General features: G+C 42.2%; 1 protein-coding gene across 1 annotated transcript in view; it reads right to left on the minus strand.

Moving 5' to 3' along the window:
* LOC120526280 (polymeric immunoglobulin receptor-like) overlaps positions 1–26,948 on the minus strand; it is a 51,310-nt gene that overhangs the window by 3,094 nt on the left and 21,268 nt on the right. Inside the window, exons 4-8 of the mRNA XM_039749388.1 lie at positions 26,047–26,373; positions 20,818–21,150; positions 11,637–11,969; positions 5,798–6,124; positions 1,261–1,587 (exon numbers count right to left, since the gene is read on the minus strand). Of these exons, the coding sequence (XP_039605322.1) occupies positions 1,262–1,587; positions 5,798–6,124; positions 11,637–11,969; positions 20,818–21,150; positions 26,047–26,373 (1,646 nt within the window). The 3' untranslated portion in view covers position 1,261. The remainder of the gene's footprint in view (positions 1–1,260; positions 1,588–5,797; positions 6,125–11,636; positions 11,970–20,817; positions 21,151–26,046; positions 26,374–26,948) is intronic.

Below are 26,948 nucleotides of genomic sequence, written 5' to 3' on the forward strand. Positions count from 1 at the left end.
ACTTAATTTTGAAGATTTTCTTCACCTGTGAGGCACGTCTTCCTCATGAACCGCACATGCACAACACAGACCCAAGCACTAAGCACACCAGTAAAGCAAAAGCACTTTCTTCTCCTTGGCACCACCACTCCTCCCAAGCAACCTTGTCCTTCTGCACCCGACTCTGGCTGCTGAGTGTTGGTCGCTGGCTCCCTTTTATTGGGTACCCAGAAGTGCTTCAGGTGGTTGATTATTGACATCTGGCTGCACTTCTGGGTAAGGCGAAACCAGTGCCCAATGGGGGCCAGCACTCCTGTTGCAGCACCCTCTGGTGGCGCCTGCAGAACCCCACAGAGCTGCACAGAACTCCAACACCCATGAAGCCCTGGGGGAGTTTGAGGCACCACTGCAACCCAGGGAGGCTGCCATTTAGCAACTAGGAGGATATACTGGGCTTCCCACCCTTGTCCCCCTGGCAGATCTGATGAAGGGGCGTCCCGGCCAGGCATTGGCCCTTACCATTTGCCACAGCGTATATCTATGTATGTGGGTGTTAATCTTAAGGTGTGACAGTAGACCAACCCAGTAACAAACCTGATGAGTACACTTATCCCTGAAGAAAATAGGTAAAGGGTAAGTAGAGGGAAATATCACGATAACACACCATCAAAGATAATTTTTTTTTGTTTGTTCACAGTCAGTAATACATCAAGATCACATTCAATGAAGTTTTATTTTATGTTCTCTCCTATGGGTTGTAGTAAAGATGTGACTCAGCAATCTATATGGCGATTAAATCATAAATATTTTTTAAAAAGGGATTTTAAACCATATATGGTTACTGACCGAAAAAGACAAGTACAATTTTATTACTATGCACATTACAAAATACATTCCAATAGATGAAGCACTGCACATATTAACGCTAAAGTCTACGTTTATTACTTAGATTTCAAAATATCTTAATAGCACAGATAGCACAACTAGTTTTATCATAAAGGGCTAAATCAGATTTACACTGAATTGCCTTCACTGTTAAGAGAATCATACAGCTGTTCTAGAAAAGATCAGACCCTTTGAGCCTTCCTCTTTGTTAACCTAATTTATGGAATTGAAGCACTGTACACACTTGGTCAACAGCTCAGAGCACTTCCATGGGTAGAGCCTTCCTTTTGGGGACTAATCGAGCGTAGCAAGGTTGTGACAAAGCCATCAAGAGACAGACAGGACACTCAAATGTGTTGGTGGAAGAACTGGTGTTAAATCAGAAGCTGTTCTTACCCTAGTGGACGGTGAGCTTGACCTCGGTGTAGTCATCGTTCATGGTCCGCTCCACTGCACACCAGTATGTCCCAGCATCACTGTGTCTCAGCTCATTGATGGTTATGGTAAAAACTCTTGCAGCGGTATTGTCATACAGAGAGTAGCGACCCCATGTCACCAGAGTGTTAGGTTTGTTTGCTCTGATCAGAGCATTGTTACGCTTATATCTTACTTCAGTCAGGTATTTCTCGTAATTTTCAAACCCTTCTGGATATTTGCAGTTAATCTTCACGATTCCTCCTTCAGTTCCACGGGCTCTAATCACTTCATCAGAGGTTGTGAGTTCTAAAATTGGAAAGAAAGTAATACATAAAATTAGTTAATTTCTAATTAATTTCCCTTTCTCCCTTATATTATTATTTCTGCTACTTCGATTGAACTTTCTTTTTTGTTTTCTGCTTCTTTCTCTCTCTGTATTTCTTTCTCATCTTTTCCAAGCAAGCCCTTACTGTAGATTACTTTGAAGTTCTGCCACACGTCTCATTCAACTCATCAGTTCCTCTCTGCCTGTTGATCTGACCTCAAACCCTGAACCCTGAACCCTGAACAGAAGATGCCCACTTTTTACTGCATTCTTCCAGATCACCTTCTTTTCTCCTTGTGTTCACATAATGTCATCTTTGTGATCTGGCTTTCTTTTTTTCGTTTATGTTGTAATATCAGTGATTGTTGGAAAACATTTTACAATATGAACTGAGTGTTATATGAACAGAAGTTATATGTGTGGCTTAGTGGGGGATAGACAATAGACATACATGTTCTTAAGTCCTTGGCACACTAAAAAGTCTCAATGTCTTTCATAGTCCCTCAGTCTCCAGCGCCTCCGCGGTGATGAGGTTGACTTCTGTAATGATGCACTCAGAACAAGGAGTTTCTTCATTGACAGAGGATGCATTTGTCATATTGTGGACAGGGCCCTCAATCAAGCCAAGAGTAGACCTCATAACATCTACTCTAAGAGGAACCCTGATAATGAAGCCTGCATTCTGCTCATCCTCCCATTCCACTTTAGCACTTTGTGTCTCCCACAGGTTGTCAAGCAGAATTTCCTCATTTTGCACGAGATCCTTTTTTCCTAACATTCCCTTGATCTCTTTCCATCAACCACCTAGCCTACATAAAGTTCTTGTCCACAGCTCACTTTACAGAGGAGAGCTACAGTACATTCCTCAACAGGCACTTTAATTTGTAACAGAAGCCACTGTGTCACTTGAAAATACAGTATGTCACCAACAATACTCTTATATTTGGTACCACCGGTAAATTCAATAATAAACAACAGACTGCTTGCTGGTATAAAAATCTCATTTACTGCATTTCTTGGACAAAGCATCCCATCATCTACATATGTGAAACGAGGAGACAGTCAGCAGACTGTTTCAGGGAGCTTGTTCAAGCAGTTAAAGTCAAAGACTTTACAAAGCTAATTGTATAACACTTCATATCCCATAGTGATCTTTCGTTTGTGTTCTTTAATGATTAATTTCAAAGAAAAACAGAAGACGCTTCTGGTTCACACCCAGGGATTAAATAATTCTCCAGGTCTCCCTTGGACTTTTTTTTTTTTTCTCACCTTCACCTTATAAATTTGTTACTTGCTCTTTCCTGTTCAGTTGCACACCTGATGAAGGCTCTACAGTTGTACATTGTGCCTTCAAACTTATTTTCTTTTCAAAATGGAAATAACCTTTAACTTTTTTACTTTCTTGTATACAGAGTATAGGGAAAGTATTGTAATCGTCCAAAGATTTGACGTCGAGATTTTGATGAATCTCAACGTTTTAGACCTTCCTGACTTTCTCGTATATGAGGTGTAAGGAAAGTATTGGAATCCTCCAAAAATTCCATTTCAAAATTTTAATAAATCTTGATGTTTTAGGCCTCCTTGAGTCCAAAAATAACATTTTTGGAATAATGTCTGTGTGTCTGTGTGTGTGTGTGTGTGTGTGTGTGTGTGTGTGTGTAAACATGATAACTTGAGTACGCTTTCACGCAGGTCAACCAAATTTTGCATACAAATATTAGGTACAAAATGTAGATTTCTATCAACTTTTGGGCTGTTTCCATTAACCATAAGTGGTACTTTACCTTTTATTCATGCAGCTGCAGAGTCTGATTTATTCAACTTTACTTTTATATTTATATCCATCCATTTTCCAACCCACTGAATCCGAACACAGGGTCACGGGGGTCTGCTGGAGCCAATCCCAGCCAACACAGGGCACAAGGCAGGAACCAATCCTGGGCAGGGTGCCAACCCACCGCAGTATATTTATATTGTTCAATATATTACAGTATTAATTTTATTTGATTTGTTGTTGTTGGTTCTGTAATGTACATAAGATCTTTATATATAATACGCTACCATGGCTGTTCGTGTGTCTGCCTGGGATTTTAAATCATCTGTAGCTCACAAACTGTTTGACCTATTGACTTGAAATTTGGTACACATGTACTACTTGACATCTACTTTTTGCTTTTGGGGTAATGATTGACCTCCAAGGTTATTCCTCTTTTCATTTTTATTTTATGTTATTGTAGAGTCAACTCTTGGCAGTGCGCAACAGGGTGGCTTCGTTGTCACTTTCCCTACCTCTTTATATCTTAAATTTTTCTTGAGGCAGTTGAACACTTAAGTGCCAACTTAAGTGAAAAATGAAAGAAAACATACTAAGTTCTTTCACACAGACACAAAGCAGGACTCAGCCCTGGATAGGATTGCAAACTCAAATTCACTAATTTCAAAATTACTCACAACCCCCTTGGCAATCCTGTTTAGGAATGAGTGGGTTAAAAAATGACATGGCTATTAAAGGGAGAACAGGAGAAGAAGTTGGATATGGCAGAAATGACAATGTTGAGATGGATGAGTGGAGTTACAAAAAAGGACAGAATAAGAAAAGAGACAATCAGAGGTACAACAAAAGTGGGAGAGATATCTAAGAAAGTACTGGAAAGTAGGTTGAAAAGCGAGGGGGGCCAAAGTGGAGCTGGATTGATAAAGTAAAAGAAGTTCTGAAGGTAAAGAATCTGACTGGAGAGGAGGTGCAGAACCAAGCTGTTTGGAGAAGGTTGATCAAGCATATCGACCCCTCATAGAAGTGAGAGAATAGGAAGAAAATGAAGAAGACGCCTCACTAATGGTCAGAATTGTGACACAACACTTTCATGGATTAAACCTTCTACTTAGGAAGACCTAATAGGAGCTTAACCAGCAAGGCACACTAAGGACATGCGACTTTGCTGGTCAAAGAGAGCTCAAATGGTGTTTAAAGGATCAGTGCGTATTTTCCAAGTCAAACTTATTTCTTCACAAACATGGTATATAAGCATTTGCCACATTAAATTGTGCTGTAAAGTTTTCTGTACATTTTAAGAAAATCTTCTCTGCTCCGGTTCTTTAAACTGCAGCAAAGTGCATGGAGGAAAAGCATAAAAAACGTACCAAATATGTCCTTGATTTAAGCCAAGCGGCTGTTGAGTATTGATCCGGCACCTTCCGTGTTTCTAACAAATGTTTGAGAGAACAAAAAGGATTTGTAAATAATCATTTTATTACATGTTCCTGATACAATTTTTCTCATGGTAAAGATACATAATTGATTTGCTTGTGTGAATTACCACCGAAATACGGAAATAAATCAATAAACAAGTAACCACATAGTATGAAAAATATATTGTGCTTTGGTTTGTCAGGAGGAAGCCACATCCGGGGGGTAGAAATGTTATTGTGCAGGAAGACGAAGTGCTGAGCTGTCACACACTGCTTTTAAAATGGCTGAATCTCATGTTTTATAAAAATGAGATATATAAACTATTTTATAATGTGTGTATAATTGAAAGACATAGATCAATACTCAACAGACAACTGTCTTGGCTCGAAGATAAGCATTTGGTAAATTTTTAAGCTTTTCCTCCATGCTCCTAAGAGTGTAAAGTAAAGCTCTACTCTGAGCAAGATATTTTTTTAAATTTATATACAGTATAATTATAACCTAGAATTATAATGTATGATTTATAATTGGGGCGGCACGGTGGCGCAGTGGTAGCGTTGCTGCCTCACAGTTAGGAGACTTGGGTTCGCTTCCCAGGTCCTGCCTGCGTGTAGTTTGCACGTTCCCCCCGTGTCTGCGTGGGTTTCCTCCCACAGTCCAAAGACATGCAGGTTAGGTGGATTGGCGATTGTAAATTGGCCTGTGGGTGTGTTTGTGTGTGTCCTGTGGTGGGTTGGCACCCTGCCCGGTATTTGGTTCCTGCCTTGTTGGCTGGGATTGGCTCCAGCAGACCCCCGTGTCCCTGTGCTCGGATTCAGTGGGTTGGAAAATGGATGGATGGATTTATTATTGTCAATTTATTTATATATTTAATTTTAAATTTGTATAATTAATAGAAAAGAAATCAAATTCAGAACACAATTTTGCATGGCAAGTGCATTTACACCATGTCTGAAAAGAAATAATTTTTGGTTTGAAAAATGCCGAAATGCTGCTCTTACCTGAGTGGACGGTGAGTCTGACCTCGGCATAGTCCTCACTCAGGGTCTTCTCCACTGCACACCAGTATGTTTTGGCATCACTCTTTTGCAACTCCTTGATGCTTACAGTGAAAACTCTCGCCGAGGTGTTGTCATACAGAGAGTATCGACCGTCCGTCACCAGCGTGTTAGGCTTCTTTGCTCTGATCAGGACGTTGTTCAGCTTCCTAGTAGCATCTATCAGGTATTTTTCTGAGTTTTCATACCCATTTTTATATCTGCAGTCAATCTTCACACTTCCTCCTGCAGTTCCACTGACTCTGATATGTTTTTCAGAGCTTGTGACTCCTACAATTGGAAAGATAATAATAATAATTAATTATATTTATATAGTGCTTTTCTAACACAAGGACAGCGGGGAACCATTTTAACCACCACTAATGTGTAGCATCCACCTGGATGATGTGACAGTGACCATTCTTGTGCCAGGACACTCACTACACCTTAGCTGTTAGGTGGTAAAGTGGAAAATCTTTATGTAACTATTTTAGTCTGTTAACCTTTCCAGTTATATCGCCTCTTGTCTAACAGCCTTACGCATATAGGATGAGTTCATTCTTTTTTTAAATCATTTTATTGAATTTATTAAAATCAAATAACATTCAATACAAGCAAGTCAAGTTTTAGAAAATTGAGTTCATTCAAGCCCATCCTTGTCACCTGATTACATGCTACATACGTATCGCTTTATCTTTCCGTCAAAAGCTGCATGACCACAGCTTGAAAGTGCATGACAACACCAGCAGCTGTAGGCAATATCAATATCTTTATGAAATAACACAATTCTTTTGCAAAATAAGTAATTGTGAAACAATACAATGCTTTTACAAAACAATGCAATGGTTATTGTGGAACAATGTAATAGTTTTGTAAAATAATGCAATACACAATAATTTCCTTTTTTGGAATGGTAGGAATATGTTTCCGTACAGCAGAGTTGTAAAATAACACATTCAGGCCAGGTTTATACTTCACGCGACACGACATGATGCATGCTCCAGTGGATGCTACTGCTTTGCAACCGTTTTACCATTTATACTTGCGCACGTACTTTACGTAAATCTGGAAGATTCCACCAGGTGGCAGTGCGAGATATCATCACGGTGAGAAAACGTTTGGCTTCGCTGTGTTGTGAATTGCCTGAAACATCCATTAAATTCAGAGGACACCTCGCCGCAATATCTCTGAAAAGGATGTTTAGTCCAGGGATGTGCCCATTCCAGCTAGCATTGGGCACGAGGCTGAAACAATCCCTAGATGGGGCTTCAGCTCATTGCAAGGTGAATTCAAGCAGACACACACATACACTAACGTCATTTTAGTGTCACCAAATCTGCATATCTTTGGAAGGAAAACAGAGCACGCCGAGGAAACCCAGCAGGAAAACATGTAAACTGTAGGCAGGGAACACCAGTGACGTGACTCCCTGCGAGACAGCAGCGCCACCGCTCTGCCACCATGTCACCCCCATGTATATAATTATTAGCAGTATTCATTATTTAAATGAAATTAATGATTTATCTGTAAAATGTAACATACATACTTTAATGCATTTCATTATGAAATTGATATCAAGTATACAGTGCATCCGGAAAGTATTCACAGCGCATCACTTTTTCCACATTTTGTTATGTTACAGCCTTATTCCATAATGGATTAAATGAAGTTTTTTCCACAGAATTCTACACACAACACCCCATAATGACAACGTGAAAAAAGTTTACTTGAGGTTTTTGCAAATTTATAAAAAATAAAAAATTGAGAAAGCACATGTACATAAGTATTCACAGCCTTTGCCATGAAGCTCCAAATTGAGCTCAGGTGCATCCTGTTTCCCCTGATCATCCTTGAGATGTTTCTGCAGCTTCATTGGAGTCCACCTGTGGTAAATTCAGTTGATGTGACATGATTTGGAAAGGCACACACCTGTCTATAGAAGGTCCCACAGTTGACAGTTCATGTCAGAGCACAAACCAAGCAGGAAGTCAAAGGAATTGTCTGTAGACCTCAGAGACAGGATTGTCTCAAAACACAAATCTGGGGAAGGTTGCAGAAAAATTTCTGCTGCTTTGAAGGTCCCAATGAGCACAGTGGCCTCCATCATCTGTACGTGGAAGAAGATCAAAACCACCAGGACTCCTCCTAGAGCTGGCCGGCAATCTAAACTGAGCGATCGGGGGAGAAGGGCCTTAGTCAGGGAGGTGACCATGGTCACTCTGTCAGAGCTCCAGAGGTCCTCTGTGGAGAGGGGAGAACCTTCCAGAAGAACAACCATCTCTGCAGCAATCCACCAATCAGGCCTGTATGGTAGAGTGGCCAGATGGAATCCACTCCTTAGTAAAAGGCACATGGCAGCCCACCTGGAGTTTGCCAAAAGGCACCTGAAGGACTCTCAGACAATGAGAAACAAAATTCTCTGGTCTGATAAGACAAAGATTGAACTCTTTGGTGTGAATGCCAGGCGTCACGTTTGGAGGAAACCAGGCACCGCTCATCACCAGGCCAATACCATCCCTACAATGAAGCATGGTGGTGGCAGCATCATGCTGTGGGGATGTTTACTGCAGCAGGAACTGGGAGACTAGTCAGGATAAAGGGAAAGATGACTGCAGCAATGTACAGAGACATCCTGGATGAAAACCTGCTCCAGAGCGCTCTTGACCTCAGACTGGGGCGATGGTTCATCTTTCAGCAGGACAACAACCCCAAGCACACAGCCAAGATATCAAAGGAGTGGCTTCAGGACAACTCTGTGAATGTCCTTGAGTGGCCCAGCCAGGGCCCAGACTTGAATCCGATTGAAAATCTCTGGAGAGATCTTAAAATGGCTGTGCACCAACGCTTCCCATCCAACTTGATGGAGCTTGAGAGGTGCTGCAAAGAGGAATGGGCGAAACTGGCCAAGGATAGGTGTGCCAAGCTTGTGGCATCATATTCAAAAGACTTGAGGCTGGAATTGCTGCCAAGGTGCATCGACAAAGTATTGAGCAAAGGCTGTGAATACTTATGTACAAGGGATTTCTCAGTTTTTATTTTAATAAATTTGTAAAAACCTCAAGTAAACTTTTTTCACATTGTCATTATGGGTGTTATGTGTAGAATTCTGAGAAAAAAAATGAATTTAATCCATTTTGGAATAAGGCTGTAACATAACAAAATGTAGAAAAAGTGATGCACTGTGAATACTTTCCGGATGCACTGTATTGTGTCATTATGTTGGGGAATATGCGACACTTGAATATAAAAGCACCACAAATGCATTTGTATGTCGGCATTTTCCTTCACCACATCAAACCATTCATCACACATCACACATCAATCCTCAAAGGGGCTTTCTGTCACATGTAGATCATATACAGAAACTCTGACATCCTATTATCACACTACACCCCCCGACTTTTTGCTGGTACAGCAACTCGCGCAAGCGTCATGTTAATTTCTGAGGACCTGCTCAGAGGACGCGTCAAATGAATGCTGGGAACGCGTGGCAGGAATGATGATTGTGCGTACGTATCCTGAGCGTGAAGTATAAACGAGCCCTTAAACTGCCACTTCATATACTTTATTTTCTAAACCTGCCTGTTCTTTACCAAGTTGCATGTAGGTCTGTATTGACTTTGGCACTGCACTTTAAATTCCGTGATTTGCTATTTTGGTTTCTGCTTCTGACTGTGTGACCCTTTGAAAAATGTTATGCAGCCAATAGCACTCACAAAACTGATTCAGACAGCGCTTATCCTCAGGTTGTAAGGCTTCAGGTTATATGGCTTCTTAACTCATCCTGACCGCTGCCTGAGTGGACTGAAGTGTGTCTGCCTCTTGATGTTGTATTTAATATAAAATGTTGTGTTATGTCTGGAGGGACTGAGGGAGACCTCCAAGAAGGCGAAACAGAGTATGTCCTGCATTTATTATGGTTTCATGTACTATAAGTTTCCCCCTGGGGTGTTGTGCTTTCCCTTTTGTCTTCCGTTTCTTTTGTTTTTCCTATCTTAGGTTTTATTTCTCTTGACTGCTGCCTAATTGTAAAATTAAGCCTTAAACACAAAGTGACCAGGCTGAGAATCAAAGTCTGTATAATGGAGCTGAGAACCATTTGGTCCACACACTGCATTTCTGTGCCCATCTGTAAAATAATGGAGTTCTTGAGTGTGAAATTTGCAACATATTCAAGCAGACATAACTCTTCACACCTCTGAGATGGACACATCTGTGAATATTTTATCATAAAGGGCTAAAAGAGTTCTGCACTGGAATAAGAACCTACACATGTGGAGTTGGACAGGCATGGCTGGTCATACAGTTGTTTTCAGTGGAATCAGACCCTTTCAGCCTTCCTCTTTCTTGATCCTTCTTGATTGCTTACCATTTCACTTGAGCCTCAAGAAAAAACTACTACAAAATCTCGGCCTACCTGACTCAGGTGCTCAGAGCTGAGACATAACACTTTCATGGGTTGAGCTTTCCACTTAGGGAGTGTCACACACACACGATTAGGGGACAACTAAAGGGCTTGAGTAAACATAATTCCATGCCTGACCAGGGGGTGTCGAAGTGCACTGATTCTGGGGACAACCAAGGACGTCACTTCCGGTTCCGGCCCTGATGACATCACTTCCTCTACTTGAATTTAAAAGTCACCCACCATCTTAAGGCAGCAATCAGTTCTGTTTTGGACTCAGTCGTGTGAACATGTCTGTTCTATTTAATCAAGTTTGCAGCCAGGAAATATTATAAGGGTGGCTGGCCCAAACCTTTCCAATGACTCTTTGTCGTTCTTGTGATATGAGCTAACCGGATGTTTTGTCTTGGTAGAGTGATATGTCACTCAACCTTCCTCTTTTGTATTATTAATATGTAGCCTTTGACAGAATGCCTCAAATCTCACAGACTTACCACTGTTTATAAGGTATTGTACCATATAACGTCTCTCCACCTTCCCTTCTACATGTATAACCTCAGGCAATTAGGTGTAGTAAAAGACAAGCAGGAGTTAAGTTACAATTTAATAATGTATTATTGATAATATTCATAAATAATAACAATATGCTAAGTACATTTGAATATTGGCAACCATATGACCTGATAAATGGTGATGCGTAGCTTCAGACTGCACACAGACTTATTAGTTACTTAAAATGTCTCAGTTTTGGTCAGCTTTCTTCAGAACAGGCCGCATGCCTGTCTCAATATGGCTGCTGAGCTGTGCTCTTCATTGTGTTGTCCTTTTCAGTTCATGGTGTGTGAGATGCTCCTTCATCATTTGGTCAGATAGAGGGAGGGGTAAAGCATGCAAATTTATAGGTTTTCAGTCCAACCCCTACAGCCAATAGGGTGTCATGGTACAGGCTTGGTACAAGCCAATTCCAAACAGCTATACTTCAGACCAATGGTGGGACAGTATACCTTCACACCTGCCCTCCAAACCAAGTGTTAAGGTAAAGCTTGCTAGTTAGGCAGCCTGGCTTTCCTGAGGGGGTTGACTGAGAGACTGCAGTTGAGAAATATTAGCCAAACTTGTTTAAGGCACTTACCCCAACCCTGCCGTTCTAAAAGGGGAGAAGGGGTTCTTAAGCATCAAACCATTGCTGGTATTATCAACATTGTAACACTAATATTACATTGCTTTGTCTAAGTTACAATTAAAGACATACAAAATATTTATCAACTTTCTGGCAAAATTTCACATCACACCACCAGAGTAACAGGAAGAAAACATAACCAGCAAAAGGCCGAGATGACACGTGAGTGTGCTGGTCAAAGAGAGTTGAATTGGTGTTAAATCAGAAGCCTTTCCTACCTGCCTGGACAGTGAGCCTGATCTCGGTGTAGTCATCATTCAGGGTCCTCTCCACTGCACACCAGTATGTCCCAGCATCACTCATTTGCAGATTCTTGATGGTCACAGTCAAAACTCTGGCCGAGGTGTCGTCATACAGAGAGTATCGACCGTCAGTCACCAGAGTGTTAGGTTTTGTTGATCTGATTAGGGCGTTGTGCAGTTTCCATTTGTTATCAGTCAGGTATTTCTGATAATTTCCAAACCCTTGTGGATATCTACAATCAATCTTCACACTTCCTCCTTCTTCTCCGTGTGCTTCAATCCATTCAGCATAGCTTGTGACTCCTAAAACTGAAAAGAATGGAATAGGTTTAGGTTTAGGTAGACTTGGTAATCCCAGAGGGAGTTCTCTTTTATACTTAAGATGATCTTTATTTGACCTAACAGATTTCTTGTTTCAACTCAATTTATCGTTCTTTCTCAGTTTTCTCCTTCTTTTTCTCTCTGGATTTCTTTCTTCAATTCTACACCCTCCTTCTGCTCGCTAGTCTGATTTCAAACAGACACTCACCTTCTTCCATATCATCTCATTTTCTCTTTGTGTTTAATTATTCTCATCTTTCAGAACTACTGTTCTTTTTTATTGTGTGCTGACATATTAGTGATTACTTGTGCTGCCCATCTAAATTCAATGCATATGTCTCTGTTGTAGCAGCGCTACTTAAAATTGCCTCCAATTCCTTGCAGTTCCAGCAGTATTACACCATTGGGCAGATTCAGAGGGCGCAGGGGTTGCTGAGAAGAAGGATACTTAAATGGGTCCTTTAAAAAGGAATTAAAAAGATGCCAAGAGGATCACAATCAACTAATTCTAGAAGCTTTCCTTATTCAAGATGCATATAGACAATGAACAGAAGGTCCTCCTCAGTCTCTCTGACCTGAACTTCAGGCAGCTGGACCATTTACCTGACCACATCACAGAAAAGAGACCATTGTTGGGATGGCTGGCATCTGTGATCATTTCCTTTGCCCTGGCTGGACACTGCTTGTTGTAGATGTCCCTAAAGTTAGAGATTGCATACACAGTAATGCATTCATCTGACCACACCACTCTCAGCAGAGCGTAGCGGTCCTGCTGCCAAGTGGCGATACATCCTGTAAGGCTACTTTCTGGATGTTTAGAAGTTCTTTACATATTGGGAGGGCAGCCTAAAATCCCTGAGGATTGTCTTCTTTACTGATATGTCTGTGTGTTTGGACAAGGTCAGGTACTCTGTGATGTGGACACTGAGGTATCTGAAACCATCCACCCTCAACACCTGAGTGCTGTTAATACTGAAAGGGTGGTAGCGCCTCTGCTGTTTTCTCCCAAAGTCTACAATCAGCATCTTGCTAATGTTCAGACGTAGAATATTGCCCCGAGTGTGACAGACTCTCCTCTTCATCCAGGTAAGCCTACTCATTGTTATTAGATATCAGACCTACTACAGCTGTGTCATTAGCAAACTTGAGAATGATGTTAGAGTCATGTGTAGCAATGCAGTCTGTGGTGGACGGTCAGAGCACCTTCACACTGGGAGGACCGGGGGAGCAAGCGTGGCCAGAGCAATGGTAATCCCCCTGGGTTGCAGCGGTGCCTAGGATTCCTGCAGGGCTCCATGGGAGTTGGAGTGTGGTGCAGCCCTTTTGGGATCCGTGGGCACTGCCAAGGGGTGCTGCAGCAATCGCTGAACCCGTATGGGCGGTTCTTCTGCCACACCCAGAAGTGCTGCCGGAAATACATCATCAAGCACCTGGAGCACTTCCGGGGCATTATTAAAGGGCCAGCCGACACTGGTCGGGGAGCCAGAGTCGGGAGGAGGGAGGCAAAGCTTGCCGTGGAGGGGAAAGAAAGAAAGAAGAAGAGAGTATTGTGTGTGCTTGTTCTTAGTGGGACTGTGTTGTGCCTGTGAGAAATGGGGAAGGCGTTTCCCACGAGGTGAAGAAAAAATAAAACACATTTGTGTTTTTATAAGTACCTCCTGTGTCTGTCTGTGTCAGGTTGAGTGGCTGCTACAGTCTTTACATATGTCACAAGTCATACATGTAGAGGGTGTGCAGCAGAAGACTCAGAACACAGCCCTGTGGATCCCCTGTTGTGAAAGTGAGAGATGATAAAGTGCGACTACCCACTTGAGCCATCTGAGGTCTTCCTGTTAGAAAGTTAAAAACCCTACTGCACCATAAAGTACTCTGACGCAGGATTTATTATATATATATATATTGTGGAACGAGCCCACAGACAAGCAGACATGTTTCAAAGCACCACCACACGTTTATTTACACTATTATGTACAACTAATAAAATGCACCACAAACCCCAAACTCCCCCAAAGTCCAGGCCAACACCACACTGCCTCTTCTCCCGAGCTCTGTCCTACTGTTCTCCCGACTCCAGCCCTTGTATGAGGGGAGGCGGCCCCTTTTATAATCACCTGGATGTGCTCCAGGTATGTCCCGGCAAGTCCCCGGAAGCACTCCAGGTGTCCCTGCTCCTCTCCCTCCCCAGCACTTCCTGGTGTGGAGGAAGTGCTGAGGTCCAGTGCTCCAAAGGCATAGGGGCGCCCCCTGGCGGTGACCACGGGCCCCTACCGGTTGAGCTTCAAAGCTCTGTACCTGTTGTCGTCAAAGGTACCAGGGCAGTTGCCTCCACGTGGCCTGGGGAATGCGTAAGTCCTCCTCCGGTCCTCCTGGGCGTCCCGGCTGGGTTGCCCCAGTAATATATATTGTGGCGGCGGCTGGGGCTGTGCCCAGCCAGGACGCAAAAGTACTGGGAGAGGGACTAAGTCTCCTCCAGACCACGAAAAAGCAGCCACCCTGGTTTGTGTGGGGGCCATGGAAATTGAGCATGGAAGCTCAACCCTATAGAGGCCCATGGCGATTGCCAGGGGGTGCCCAGAAGTCTGTGAAGCCCTTGACGTCAGCACTTCCATCACACCTGGAGGCGCTGGTGGAAGTATTACCAGGGACACCAGGAAGTGCCGCAGGAAGCTCATCAGGAGGCACCTGGAGCATGTCTGGGTAGATATAAAAGGGGCCGCTTCCCTCCAGTCATCAGATGGAGTCGGGTGGAAGAGGATGAAGCTTGGAGGAGAGGAGTGGAGGCGGCGATGAGAGGACAGGATTTTGAGAGGCTTGTGGTGTGTGTGGTGCAGGAGCACTGGGTTGTGTGCAGGACATTATTTATTGTAAATATTATAAATAAATGTGTGGTGGTGTTTGAACCATTGGTGTCTGCCTGTCTGTGTCGAGGCTGGTCTCCAGAATATATATGTGTATATGTGTATGTATGTATATATATATATATATATATACACATACATACATACATACACACACAGATACATATAAGAACATAATTATTTATGTAGCACATTCTCATACTGTACAAATGGTGTATACATACAGTATATATATTCATATACATACATACATACATACTGTCCATATATGCACAGTGTAAGAAAGGCGCTAGATAGACGCCCGACCCGACACCAATGGACACGGAGGCACATGTAGAATAAACAAATATTCATTTTTCTTCACCTGTGGGGCTCGTCTTCCCCGTCAACCCCACAGGCACAACACAGTCCCAAGCACAAACTCAAAACAGCAAACCACTCTTCTTTCTTTGGCACCACCACTCCTCCCAGGCAACCTTGTCCTCCTCCTCCCGACTCTGGTCCCTGAGTGGTGGTTGCTGGCCCCTTTTATTGGGCACCCAGAAATGCTCCAGGTGTTTGATTGCCAACATCCGGCTGCACTTCCAGGTGTGGTGAAACTAGTGCCCAGAAGGCGGCGCCTGCAGAATCACAACCCATATGAAGCCCTGGGGGAGTCCGAAGAGTTAGAAAAAAAATCACTGTTTGATAAAGAACCGTCATCTTGCACTGAAACAAATGTATTTTTGTTAAAAATGTTTATTTCTTAATGAGAGCTTTGTTTTTCTTTGAATGAACTTGTTTCAATTAAAAGTCAGCTGTATATACAGTATATAAAACAGAATGTCTGTCTGTATGTTACATATTTTGTGGTTGGCACAGTATTTATACAAAATAAAGAGCTGGAGAAGAACTGTTCAAGAATATGAGAACCATTTCCGTTCAACTTATATTTAGGTAGATATAGCCAGTCAAAAAAGTCATAATACCCCCCAAATTAGTTCAGACTTTGTTAGCTTAAATCTCCCTTAATATTGATCCAAGACAAGTTTCAGTTCTGTGGGTTACTCATACGGTGAAATCAGCATGCCAAGGTTCAATAAAATCTGTGATGTTGAGATCCAAAAGTGTGATGATCTGATATGGAATTAACCCAAAACAAATCACAAACGGGTGGAATTAAAAGTATGCTGAAGCTGTGAAAAGGTGAAGCTCCAAAAAGAAACATAAAATACACCATACTGTCAAATATCTTGTGTAGATGGCCATAAAAGATGGTGGTTTTGGTTTGACATTTCTGTAATTACAGTGCTTCCAGAAAGTCTTCAGGACCCTTCACTTTTTTCACCTTTTGTTATGTTGCTGCTTTGTGTTCAGATCATTTAAATTAATTTCTTTATTCATGAAACAACACTCAGTTTTTCAGAATGATAAAGCAAAAAGAGGGCATTAGAATTTATTTACAAAATTCTTAAAAAATCAAAAATAGACATCTCACTTTAACACAAATATTCAGTACTGCTATGACATTGGGCTATCAACTTTGGCTCTGTTGCATCCCATCCCGATAATCACTGATAAGATGGTTCTGCAGCTTGTTTGGAGTCCACCCGATGTCAATTCAACTGACTAGACACGATCAGTAAAGACACATATCTGTCTATAGAAGGTCCCACAGTTGGCAATGTGTATCAGAGCAAAAACCAAGCCATGAGGTGCAAGAAATTGTCAACAGAACTCAGAGACAGGATTGTGTTGAGGCAGAGATCTGGGGAAGGCTGCAAAAATATCTTCTGCATTGAAGGTTTCCAAGAGCATAATGACCTCCATTATGTTTTAATGGAAGAAGTTTTGAATAAGCACAACTCTTCCTAGTCCTGTCCCCAAACTGAGCAATCATGGGAGAAGAGTCATAGTAAGAGAGGTGACCAAGAACCTTAAGGTCAGGGTGGCTGAGCACTTGAGAACCTGTGTACAGATGGAAGAAACTTCCAGAAGAACATGCACTATTGCAGCACTCCGCTAATTTTTGTATTTATGGCATGTGGTGTAGCGGGTCCACAGCTCAAGTCCACAGGACTACTTTTTACATAAATAATCACCGCACTGGCGGCTTAGCGAGGGGACGTGGTGTGTGTGGCTGAGCGGTTCCCGGGTGAATTCGTGATGCGGGCGGTCCTCGCTTAAGTGCACAGGTTAGGTGCCGTCCGTATCTGTAATTGTTCCTGGGAGCTGCTATTTGCCACATCTGATCCACGTCCCCGTAATAAATAGAAGCACAAGGTGGCTCGGAACGGTGAAAGGAGAAGAAGAAAAAACAGATGAAGGTTGCAGGAGAGGAAGTTGGCTGGAAGCAGATAGAGGAAAGCCGGTGCAGGAGAGCAAGTGAGCGAGCGAGAGAGAGCAGGAGCAAAGGCAGGCAGCTGGGAGGTGAGCCCCTGCAGAGGAGTGTTTGGCCGACACTCGGTGGGCCTGAAGAAAGTGGTCGCTCCAGCTGAGGGATTACAGTGCTGGAGTGACCGGTATTGAAGAAGAATGGCTGTCAAAAGGCAGCGGCAGTCGTGGCGTCTTTGGGCAGGTTTAGCCCCAGCATGAGCGCCCTGGCCACTGAATATTTTATTTTTCTCCAGCCGTCTGGAGTTTTTGTTTTTCTGTCCCCTGGCCATTGAACCTTACTCTTATTCGATGTTAATGTTAATTTATTTTGTTTTATAATTGTGTCTTTCATTTTTCTATTCTTTAATATGTAAAGCACTTTGAGCAACTGTTTGTATGAAAATGTGCTATATAAATAAATGTTGTTGTTGTTGAAGAAAGAACCCAAGTCTCAGTCCGGATGGAGCCCATCATAGCCAGGGATTGGAGGGCTACTGGACCAGTATGGAAGGCAGCTGCACCTGCAGGTAGGGGGACTCCCCTGTTGCAAAGCCTGATGGGAGAGGCAGGGGAGCCACCAGGTAGAAAGAAGAAGGCACCGTGCTTTGGATTTTAAGATACTGCTTCCAGCCATTGTTTTAATCTCGTTTGCGTTACTTTTAAAGGACTTGTTTTTTTTTCTAATGGATTTTAACCTCCACTAATTCACCCATTTTTTATGGATTATTTATTTATTGGAGATTTGATGCACTGCACTATTTTTTTGAACACTGCTTTTGGACGATGCTGTCTTAAATAAAAGCACTTTTTGCACCATCCCCTTGCTTCATTGTTGTGCCTCACTGCCTAACTCATCGGTGACATTATTGACGGTGTCGGGTTCAAACCCGCATCATCATATTGCAAGATAACAAGACAAAACCCGCATCATCATATTGCAAGATAACAAGACAGATGCCACTCCTCAGTAAAAGGCACAACGGCAGCTTGCTTGGAATCTGCAAAAAGTCACATATTGGACTTTCTGATAAAACGAAGAATAGCAGCAAGTCTGGAGGAAACCATGCACCACTCATCTACCTTCTGGCATTGAAGCATGGCGGTGGCAGCATCTTGCCCTGGGGTTGTTTTTCAGTGACAGGGACTGGTAGGCTAGTCAGGGTTGAGGGAAAATCAAAAAGAGCAAAGTACAGAGATGAAAACCTTGATGAAAACCTGCGCCAGTGTGCTCTGGACCTGAAGCTGGGTGAAAGGTTCCCTTGTCAACAAGTCAATGACCCAAAGTGCAAAGCAAAGACAACACAGGAGTGGAGAACTTTGGGAATGGCCTTGAGTGGCCCAGCCAGATAATGGACTTCAACCCAATTGAACGCATCGGGAGAGACCTGGAAATAGCTGACCAGTGACGGTCTCCGTCTAGACCTGACACAGCTTGAGGGGCAAAAATAATTCCCAATGCCAGGTGTATAAAGCTTGTCAGACATTACCCATGAGCACCCCAGGCTGTAACTGCTGCCAAATGGGCAACAACAAATCAGTGAAGGGTCTGAATACTTGTGACAATATGATATTTCTGTTTTTCATTTTTAGTAAATTTGCAAAAAAGTCTAAAATCCTGTATATATAATGTCATTTGGGGGTATTGAAGGTTTCCTGATATGAAAAATATTAATTTATATGATATTAGCATCAGGCTGCAACATAACAAGTTGTGAAAAAAGTGAAGGGGTCTCAATACTTACTGAATCCACTGTATATTAGATCAGTGTAGTGTGGATGGTGATGACCCTCATAGCACCAGCAGACTGGCACTGAATTCCACCCAAGTCACTTCTGTGTGGAACTTTCAAGTTCTCCCTGATTCTATGTTAGATTTTCTTCAAATTCCAGTGTCACCTCATATTGCAAAGAACTAAATACAGTAAAACCTTGGATTACGAGGAACTTGGTCTGTGAGTGTTTTGCATGATGAGCTAAAATTTGTAATAAATGTTAACTTGATAAACGAGCGAGGTCTTGCAATATGAGTAGTACGTATATGCTTTGTCCACCGAGTGTCACGTGGGGATTTTGGGTAATCGTCTCCCATACGGCATGCCTCACTCATATAGTCAACATCCGTACGAGCTTATACTATTTATTATAGCATGGTGGCCACGTGTGTGTGTGTGTGTGTAACGTGTGAGTCGCAGTAATGCACCCCAAAACAAGAGGCTGAGTCTCAGTACTTTAGCAACACCAGCTTTATTCGGCTTGAAATAGGAACAGCACGGTTATTTATTTTAGCGGGATCTACCGCTCTCCTATACACAGACACAGCACTCAGGCAGGGTCGTGACCAGGTTAGTGGCCAAGTAATACTGTGCCCTGCACATTTATAATGCTCCTCGTATCACCCATCGACGGCAGGCGCTTATAGCCTTGACGGCGATCTTTTCTGATTCACTTTTTCTGCAAACTGCTACAGCGCTGGGAGCCTGCAACTTCTTTGGGATGCTTTTCCGTATGTTGTCCCGTTGTGGGGGAATCCCAAAAGAGTTTAGAAACCTCACAGTGCGTAAAGTATTTTTTTATTTTATGTAGTGACTCTTTAGTATTTTTACTTTATATTTTACTTTCTATCTATCTATCTATCACTGTACGGTATATACTCGCGTATAAGTCAGATCTTGAAACCCGAAAAAACAATCACAAAATCAGACTCTAACTTATACGCCCGTTCAAAAATACAACACTTAATCTTCTTGCCTCCTCCAATCTTGCATCAGTTTCTCAGACACATCAAATTTTGTTGCAACAGCACAGTTACCAGTTTCTTTCTCCTCTTCAACGACTTTTAATTTAAAACCAGCTTCGTATTTTCTTCTGATCGAACGCTCCATCGTAGATGATGGATGCTCTTACGATAAAGGTGTGTGAGGGTGTTAGATACAAAAAAACACAAAACAGTGCAAACGTCACTTCGGAATCATTCAGGTATTATCGTGTGGTCAAGTAAGCACAATACATTAAAACAAAAGGCTGTGTGCTCCGTGGTTACTCTCTCAGGTGGGCGTTAGCATATAGTAATCTCTTGACTTAGACCAATAGCGTGAGTTTTCCACATTTTACTTATACGACTGCCATTATAAAATACTGGAAATTATACAGTAAAATCAAGTGCTGACTTATCCATGGGAGAACTTAAATGCGAGTATATACGGTATATAGTGCCTTTCATATCTATCAATTACATAGTGCCTTTCATATCTATCTATCTATCTATCTATCTATCTATCTATAGTGCCTTTCATATCTATCTATCTAACTGTAGTGCATTTCATATCTATCTATCTATCTATCTATAGTGCCTTTTGTATCTATCTATTATATAGTGCCTTTCACACTATCTATCTATCTATCTATTATATAGTGCCTTTCACATCTATCCATGTATGTATCTATCTATCTATAGTGCCTTTCAAATCCATCTATTATATAGTGCCTTTCACGTCTATCTATCTATCTATTATATAGTGCCTTTCACATCTATCTATCTATCTATCTGTCCACAGTGCTTTTCATTTCTATCTGTCTATTTATCAGTTGAGTGTAAATGTTGTTAAATCAGAAGACATTCTTACCTGGATGGATAGAGAGTGTGACTCTGATAAAGTCATCGGTTTGTTGTCTGTCCACTGCACACTTGTATGTCCCGGCATCATTCATTCGCAGCTCTCTGATGGTCACAGTGTACACTCTTGCTGAGGTATTGTCATAGAGTGAGTATCTGCCACTTGTCACCAGAGTGTTGCCATATTCTGTTTTGATCACAGTGTCATTTATAACCCGTCCAGCGGAAGTCAGGTATTTCTTATATTGTTCAAACCCTTCTTGATATCTGCAGTCAATCTTCAGACTTTTTCCTTCCTCTCCATGAACTCTTATCACCTTTTGAATGTGTGGAACTCCTGAAACTAGAGAGAAAGAAACGCTAAAAACTCTCTGTAGTTGTCAGACACCTTTTTTGACCCGATTGATTTATTTTATTTTTTTATCTTCTCTTTTTTATTCATTGCTCTTAGTTTTTTCCTTCTATTTTCTTTGTATATACTTCTTATCTTTCTCAAGCCAGCCTTCAGATGACTATGAAGTTTTAACAGACACCTCATTCTGCTCAGCACCCCCTTCAGCCCATTCATTTTTCTTTCTTTGTTTTGTGCTTTTTATTGTTCTCTGTAATGTTCATTGTCTTTCCCAAGCGAGCCGTTTAGATGACTATGAAGCCCACCCTCCTTCTGCTCATTCTTTTCTCCTTATGCCCAATTCTTGCCTTACCTGTACCCTACTCTTTTGTGTTCATTGTGTATTGCAATATTGATGATTTTGGAAAGAAACCTGTAGTAAATATCAGTGTGAAAGATACATTGATTAAAATATTAATACTTACTATTTAGCTGATGCCTTTATATAAGGCGACTTACAATATCTGATTATATTTCTTTAGATTTTCTTGAAGTAACTTGCTCATGGTCACACCTTATCAGCAGTGGACTTTAACCCTGCAACCTCAGCGTTCAAAGCCTAAAGCCTTAACCTCTGTGTCGCACTACCTGCCTACAATAAATACATTTAACTTGTCTTGCTATAGTCCTTATTTCCCAAATCTGCACTTTCCTTTAGCGGTACAGTCCCTGGACATTAAACTCCATGTTTGCTGGTTAGGCTCCTGATTTGGATTGTGTGTCCTTCTGGAAAACCTTATTTAAACAGTGGAACCTCGGGTCAAGAACGTCTCGGTACACGTACAAATCGGGTTACGACCAAAAAGTTTGCCAAACTTTTGCATTTGTTCACAACCACACATTCGGGTGACGAACAAGTCAGGTTCCCTTCCGGTTCGTACGCGCCAATGATTTCCACACGTTTTCAGTCTCTCCCTGTGCATTCCCTGTGCAGCGAGAGAGAGAGAGACAGAGAGAGAAAAGGCAGTTAAAGAAGGCACCAGGCTAGTTTTTAAAGAGACTGCTTCGAGCATTGTTTTAATCTCGTATTTAATGAAGACTTTTTTCTATTGGATTTTAACCTCTACTTCACTTATGATTTATTGAGGGATTCTAAAAGCACTGCACTTTATTTAATTTGGACTTTGTTTTTGATTGTTGTTTTGTTGATTTTAATAAAAGCACTTGGCACTTTTTGCACCATCTGATTGCTCCATTGTAGTGCCTCACTGTCGTGCTCATCGGTAACATTATCGACGGTGACGGGTTTAAGGGCTCCCGGAAGCGAGATGGGAGCATGCAGCGAACCCGCATCGTCACAGACTTTACCTCAAAACTGTAATCTCCCCTCCACCCAGTTCCTCCTCACTTCCTTCAATGCCAGAACTCGACTCATGCAAGGTTAGTTTTCTTGGTTGTTTATGGTTAGTTTTTGTATAAATTACAGATTTTTCAAATGTTTATTTTTTTCTCCCTGTACTTAAAACTCATTAAAAAAAAGTGTTTACTGTGAGCGGTTCATAAGGCTGTAGCGTGAACTCTTGCAATGCTAGTTTTCTCTGTTCAAGGTTTTCTCAGTGTTAGTCAATGTTTTTAATTTTAGTTTACTGTTGCACTGTGCATTCTATGGTATAATTAACTATTTTTGTGCTTAAAAATCTTTAAAAAATATATTTACATACAGCTAATATATATACATACAATCCCATGGGGGAAATTACTTCGGGTCACAACCAAATTGGGTTGCAACCAGAGTTTTGGAACGAATTACGGTCGTGACCCGAGGTTCCACTGTATAGGACTATTATCACTTGTGTCACTGGATTCAGGGATATTTATTTTGTCCTCAGCCACTTGTACTGGCCACTGCATGAGTGGACCTTGTCACACATGTGCGATTAGGAGACAACTAAAGGGTTTGAGTAAGTGTAATGCCGCATCAGACCAGGGGATGGCGGACTGTGCCGACTGTCTTTCTCAGTTCCTTGCAGACCATTCCTGGGAAATCCTGCCAGGTCCCGGCACCTCTGATGACGTCACTTCCGGCTCTCTCACCTCTGATGATGTCACTTTCCGGCACCTCTGATGACGTCACTACCAGCACCTCTGATGACGTCACTTCCGGTTCTGGTATAGATGACATAATTTCTTCCACCAGCCCTTAAAACCGCCATCTTGTATTCAGTTCTGTTTTGGACTCTTGTAAACTACTCAATCAATTTTCAACCTTTTGCAGCCAGGATCATAATACATTTAGTCCCCAAGCTACGGACATCCGACATACAACTTACAAACGGGGCAGCAGCTGCTCCTTCATCTGTCTGGGGTTTGCGACGCAGGCTCCTCAGCAACTGCCAATCTGTCATCTTCATGCTGTTTACTGTCCCTCAGGCAGCTCCGGTTTGATTCATTCTCAGTGGGCGGCTGGGTGCGCAGCAAAAGCTCGTGTGCAGGATGGAGGCTTGATGGAGCGGAAGGGGTCGGTTTGCTGCCCACCCACCACGTCACCGCAGCTACTGCTCCTGGATGCGATAGAGGAGGCGTTTCACAGCTGGTGATGCTGCAAAAATGTACAGTACCTGTTCCGACTTACATACAAATTCAACTTAAGAACAAACCTACAGTGCCTATCTCATACGTAAGCCGGGGACACTACCAGTATACGGGTGGCTGCCCCAAAACTTTCTGACTGTCTGGAGTCTTTTTGTGACAACCTGTTGTGTGCTGCCTACACCTATCATCTGAATTTAATGTATAATCCTATATTGAATATTTGTGATTTGTATAATGTCACCATGTCTGGTATGTGGGAGAAGGTTAGAATCACATTGTAATCTAAATGTGCATGAATGTGAGAAAGTCATGAGTTTCAACTGCAAAAAGTCTATGTAAATAGTTTTAAAACATCCACATTTTGTAAGTCACTTTGGATAAAGGCTTTAGTCAAATATAAAACAACATTACCAATAATAACAATAAGGATAACACAATCTAGTCTCAAGACCATGAAGAGGAGTAGAAAAGCTTTACTAATCAATGGAAAACTAACAATTTCTCGTCAAAATTACTCCAAGGTCAGTTCTACAGACAGACCTCAAACAAAGACATGGAGAAGAGAATGACATTTGGAAGGCTGCAAGGCTGAAGGTCCTGATAAAGAATCCACTCATGGCAGCTCGGGATTGTGCACTTAATACCCACCATCATCAGAAGAATATTCCCAGGATGGATGTTGATAGTAAGTGTAGGATTTACCAGCAACAAGAAGAGTACATTAATCATGGCTCTGTAGCTAAGGATCTGCGCTGGTATCTGGAAGTTTGACGGTTCTAATCCCATTGCACCCAGAAGGAATCCTACTCTGTTGGGCCTTTGAACAAGGCCCTCCAACATGAAAATTGCTCCGGGGTGCTAAGTGTTCTGTTCCCCCAAAGGTCATGTGAAAAGATAATTTCTCTTTTGGGGATTAACAAAGTATATGAAATCAAAATAAAAAAATACTGTTGGTGAAGGGTGGCACAGTGGCGCAGTGGTAGAGCTGCTGTCTCGCAGTTAGGAGACCTGGGTTAGCTTCCCGGGTCCTCCCTGCATGGAGTTTGCATGTTCTCCCCGTGTCTGCATGGTTTTCCCCCCACAGTCCAAAGACATGCAGGTTAGGTGCATTAGCAGTCCTAAATTGTCCGTAGTGTGTGCTTGGTGTGTGTGCCCTGCCCGGGATTTGTTCCTGCCTTGCTCCCTGTGCTGGCTCCAGCAGACCCCCTGTGACCCTGTGTTAGGAAATAGCAGGTTGGATAATGACTGACGGACTGACAGACTGTTGGTGAATGCTGAGTGCTAGCACCAAAGAAATACACTCATTGATACCATCTAATAGCTAGCTACCTGCACTAGACAATGCTCCATGAGTCTAGCCTCCCGGTGCCTGAACGTTCATATGATCAAGAGCCTGAACAGGTCATCAAAAAGGAGAACACCAGTTAAAGTGGTGAATACATCCAGATGGACACTGGAGCTACCACAAGTCCTAAACACAAAGAGAGCAGCCTGGGAATCAAAGTCTGTATGATGGAGCTGAGAAGCAGCTAGCTGGCCCACCCACTGTAGATCTGTGACCAATTGTCATTTTTTTTTTCTATGTGTAAAATAATGGGCTTCTTGAGAATGAATAGGCAACGTATTTAAGTGGAAGGAACCTTGAGTCTTCTGTGACAGACACATCTGTAGAAATCACAAAGTGTTTTAATTCTGTACTGGAACACCAGCCATCAGATGTGGAGTGTGACAAGGATGGCTGGTCACACAGCTGTTTAAAGTGAAGTCAGACCCTTTCAGCCTTTCTCTTTGTTGATCTAATTGACTGCTTACCATTACAGTTGAACCTCCATAAACACTCAGCAGGAAGCTCGGCCTACTTATTGCAAGTACTTAGTCCTCAGACACTTCCATGGCTTGAGCCCTCTGCTTAGGGAGATAAATCCATGGATATCACAAAGAGTTCAGAACTGGAACTGGATCTATCTGTATGTTTATATTTGTAGTGGACCAGGCCTGGCTGGTCACAATTTGGGCTTGTCATGGGTTGAGCCTTCTACTTTGGCCCAGTCCACAATATTACATTTTAATTTAAAAAATACGTTTTTGCCTTTCATCCACACAACCCCATCATTTTTGACTCTGAAAATGAAGACCTCTACACTTGAACCTTCATGCAAACTCTTTAGAGTGGAGACACAACACTTCCATAGGTTGAGCCTTCCACTTAGGGAGATATCAGGAGTAACAGGGGTACAACATAGCCAGTTAGAGGGAAACGGGACACTTGAGGGTCAAAGAGAGTTAAATTGGTGTTAAATCAGAAACCTTTCCTACCTGGGTGGACAATGAGCCTAACTTCAGTGTAGTCATCGCCCAAGGTCCTCTCCACTGCACACCAGTAGGTCCTGTTATCACTCATTTGCAGCTCCTTGATGGCTATGGTGAAAACTCTCACCGAGGTGTTGTCATACAGAGAGTATCGACCCTCCGTCACCAGAGTGTTATGTTTGTTTGCTCTGATCAGGGCGTTTTTCCTCTTATATCGAATATCAGTCAGGTATTTTTCATAATTTTCAAACCCTTGTGGATATCTGCAGTCAATCTTCACACTTCCTCCTTCATCTCCATGAACTTCGATCACTTCAGCATGGCTTGTGACTCCTAAAAATAAAGAGAAATGAATACTTAAGATAAGCGGCAGTTGTCACACATCTTTTTTCTTTTAGTGTTTTATTTTTTGTTCTCCAACTTCAGTTGATGTTTCTTCTTTGGGTTTCCTCTCTATAATGTTCCTTGTCTTTCCCAAGCCAGCCCGTAGATGACTATGAAGTTTTGTCACACGTGTCATTTCTACTCTGCGCCCTCCTTCTGCTCATTGATCAATCTTTAAGCCCTGAACTCTGAACAGTAGATGCCCACCTTTAACTTTATTTGCCCACTGCTGTTCTTTAAAACCTCTTTTAAACCACCTTGTGTCCAATTATTGTCATAGCTGTAATCTACTTTTTTGCTTTCATTGTGTTTTGCAACTATGATGACTTTAGAAAGAAATCTGTAGTAGAGCTCAGTGAGAAAGATAAACTGATTAAAATAAATACATTGAAGTCATTCCTCCATATTCTGTATATCAAGTCAAGTCAAGTTGGGGAGCATGCACTGGTACAGTGTGTTGCCGCACCCACTACACGACAAAACAGTTCGGGATCCCGGTTTGCAATCCCCCAGGCAGACAGGCG

This window comes from Polypterus senegalus, chromosome 3 (assembly GCF_016835505.1).
Source record: "Polypterus senegalus isolate Bchr_013 chromosome 3, ASM1683550v1, whole genome shotgun sequence".
Lineage (NCBI taxonomy): Eukaryota > Metazoa > Chordata > Cladistia > Polypteriformes > Polypteridae > Polypterus > Polypterus senegalus.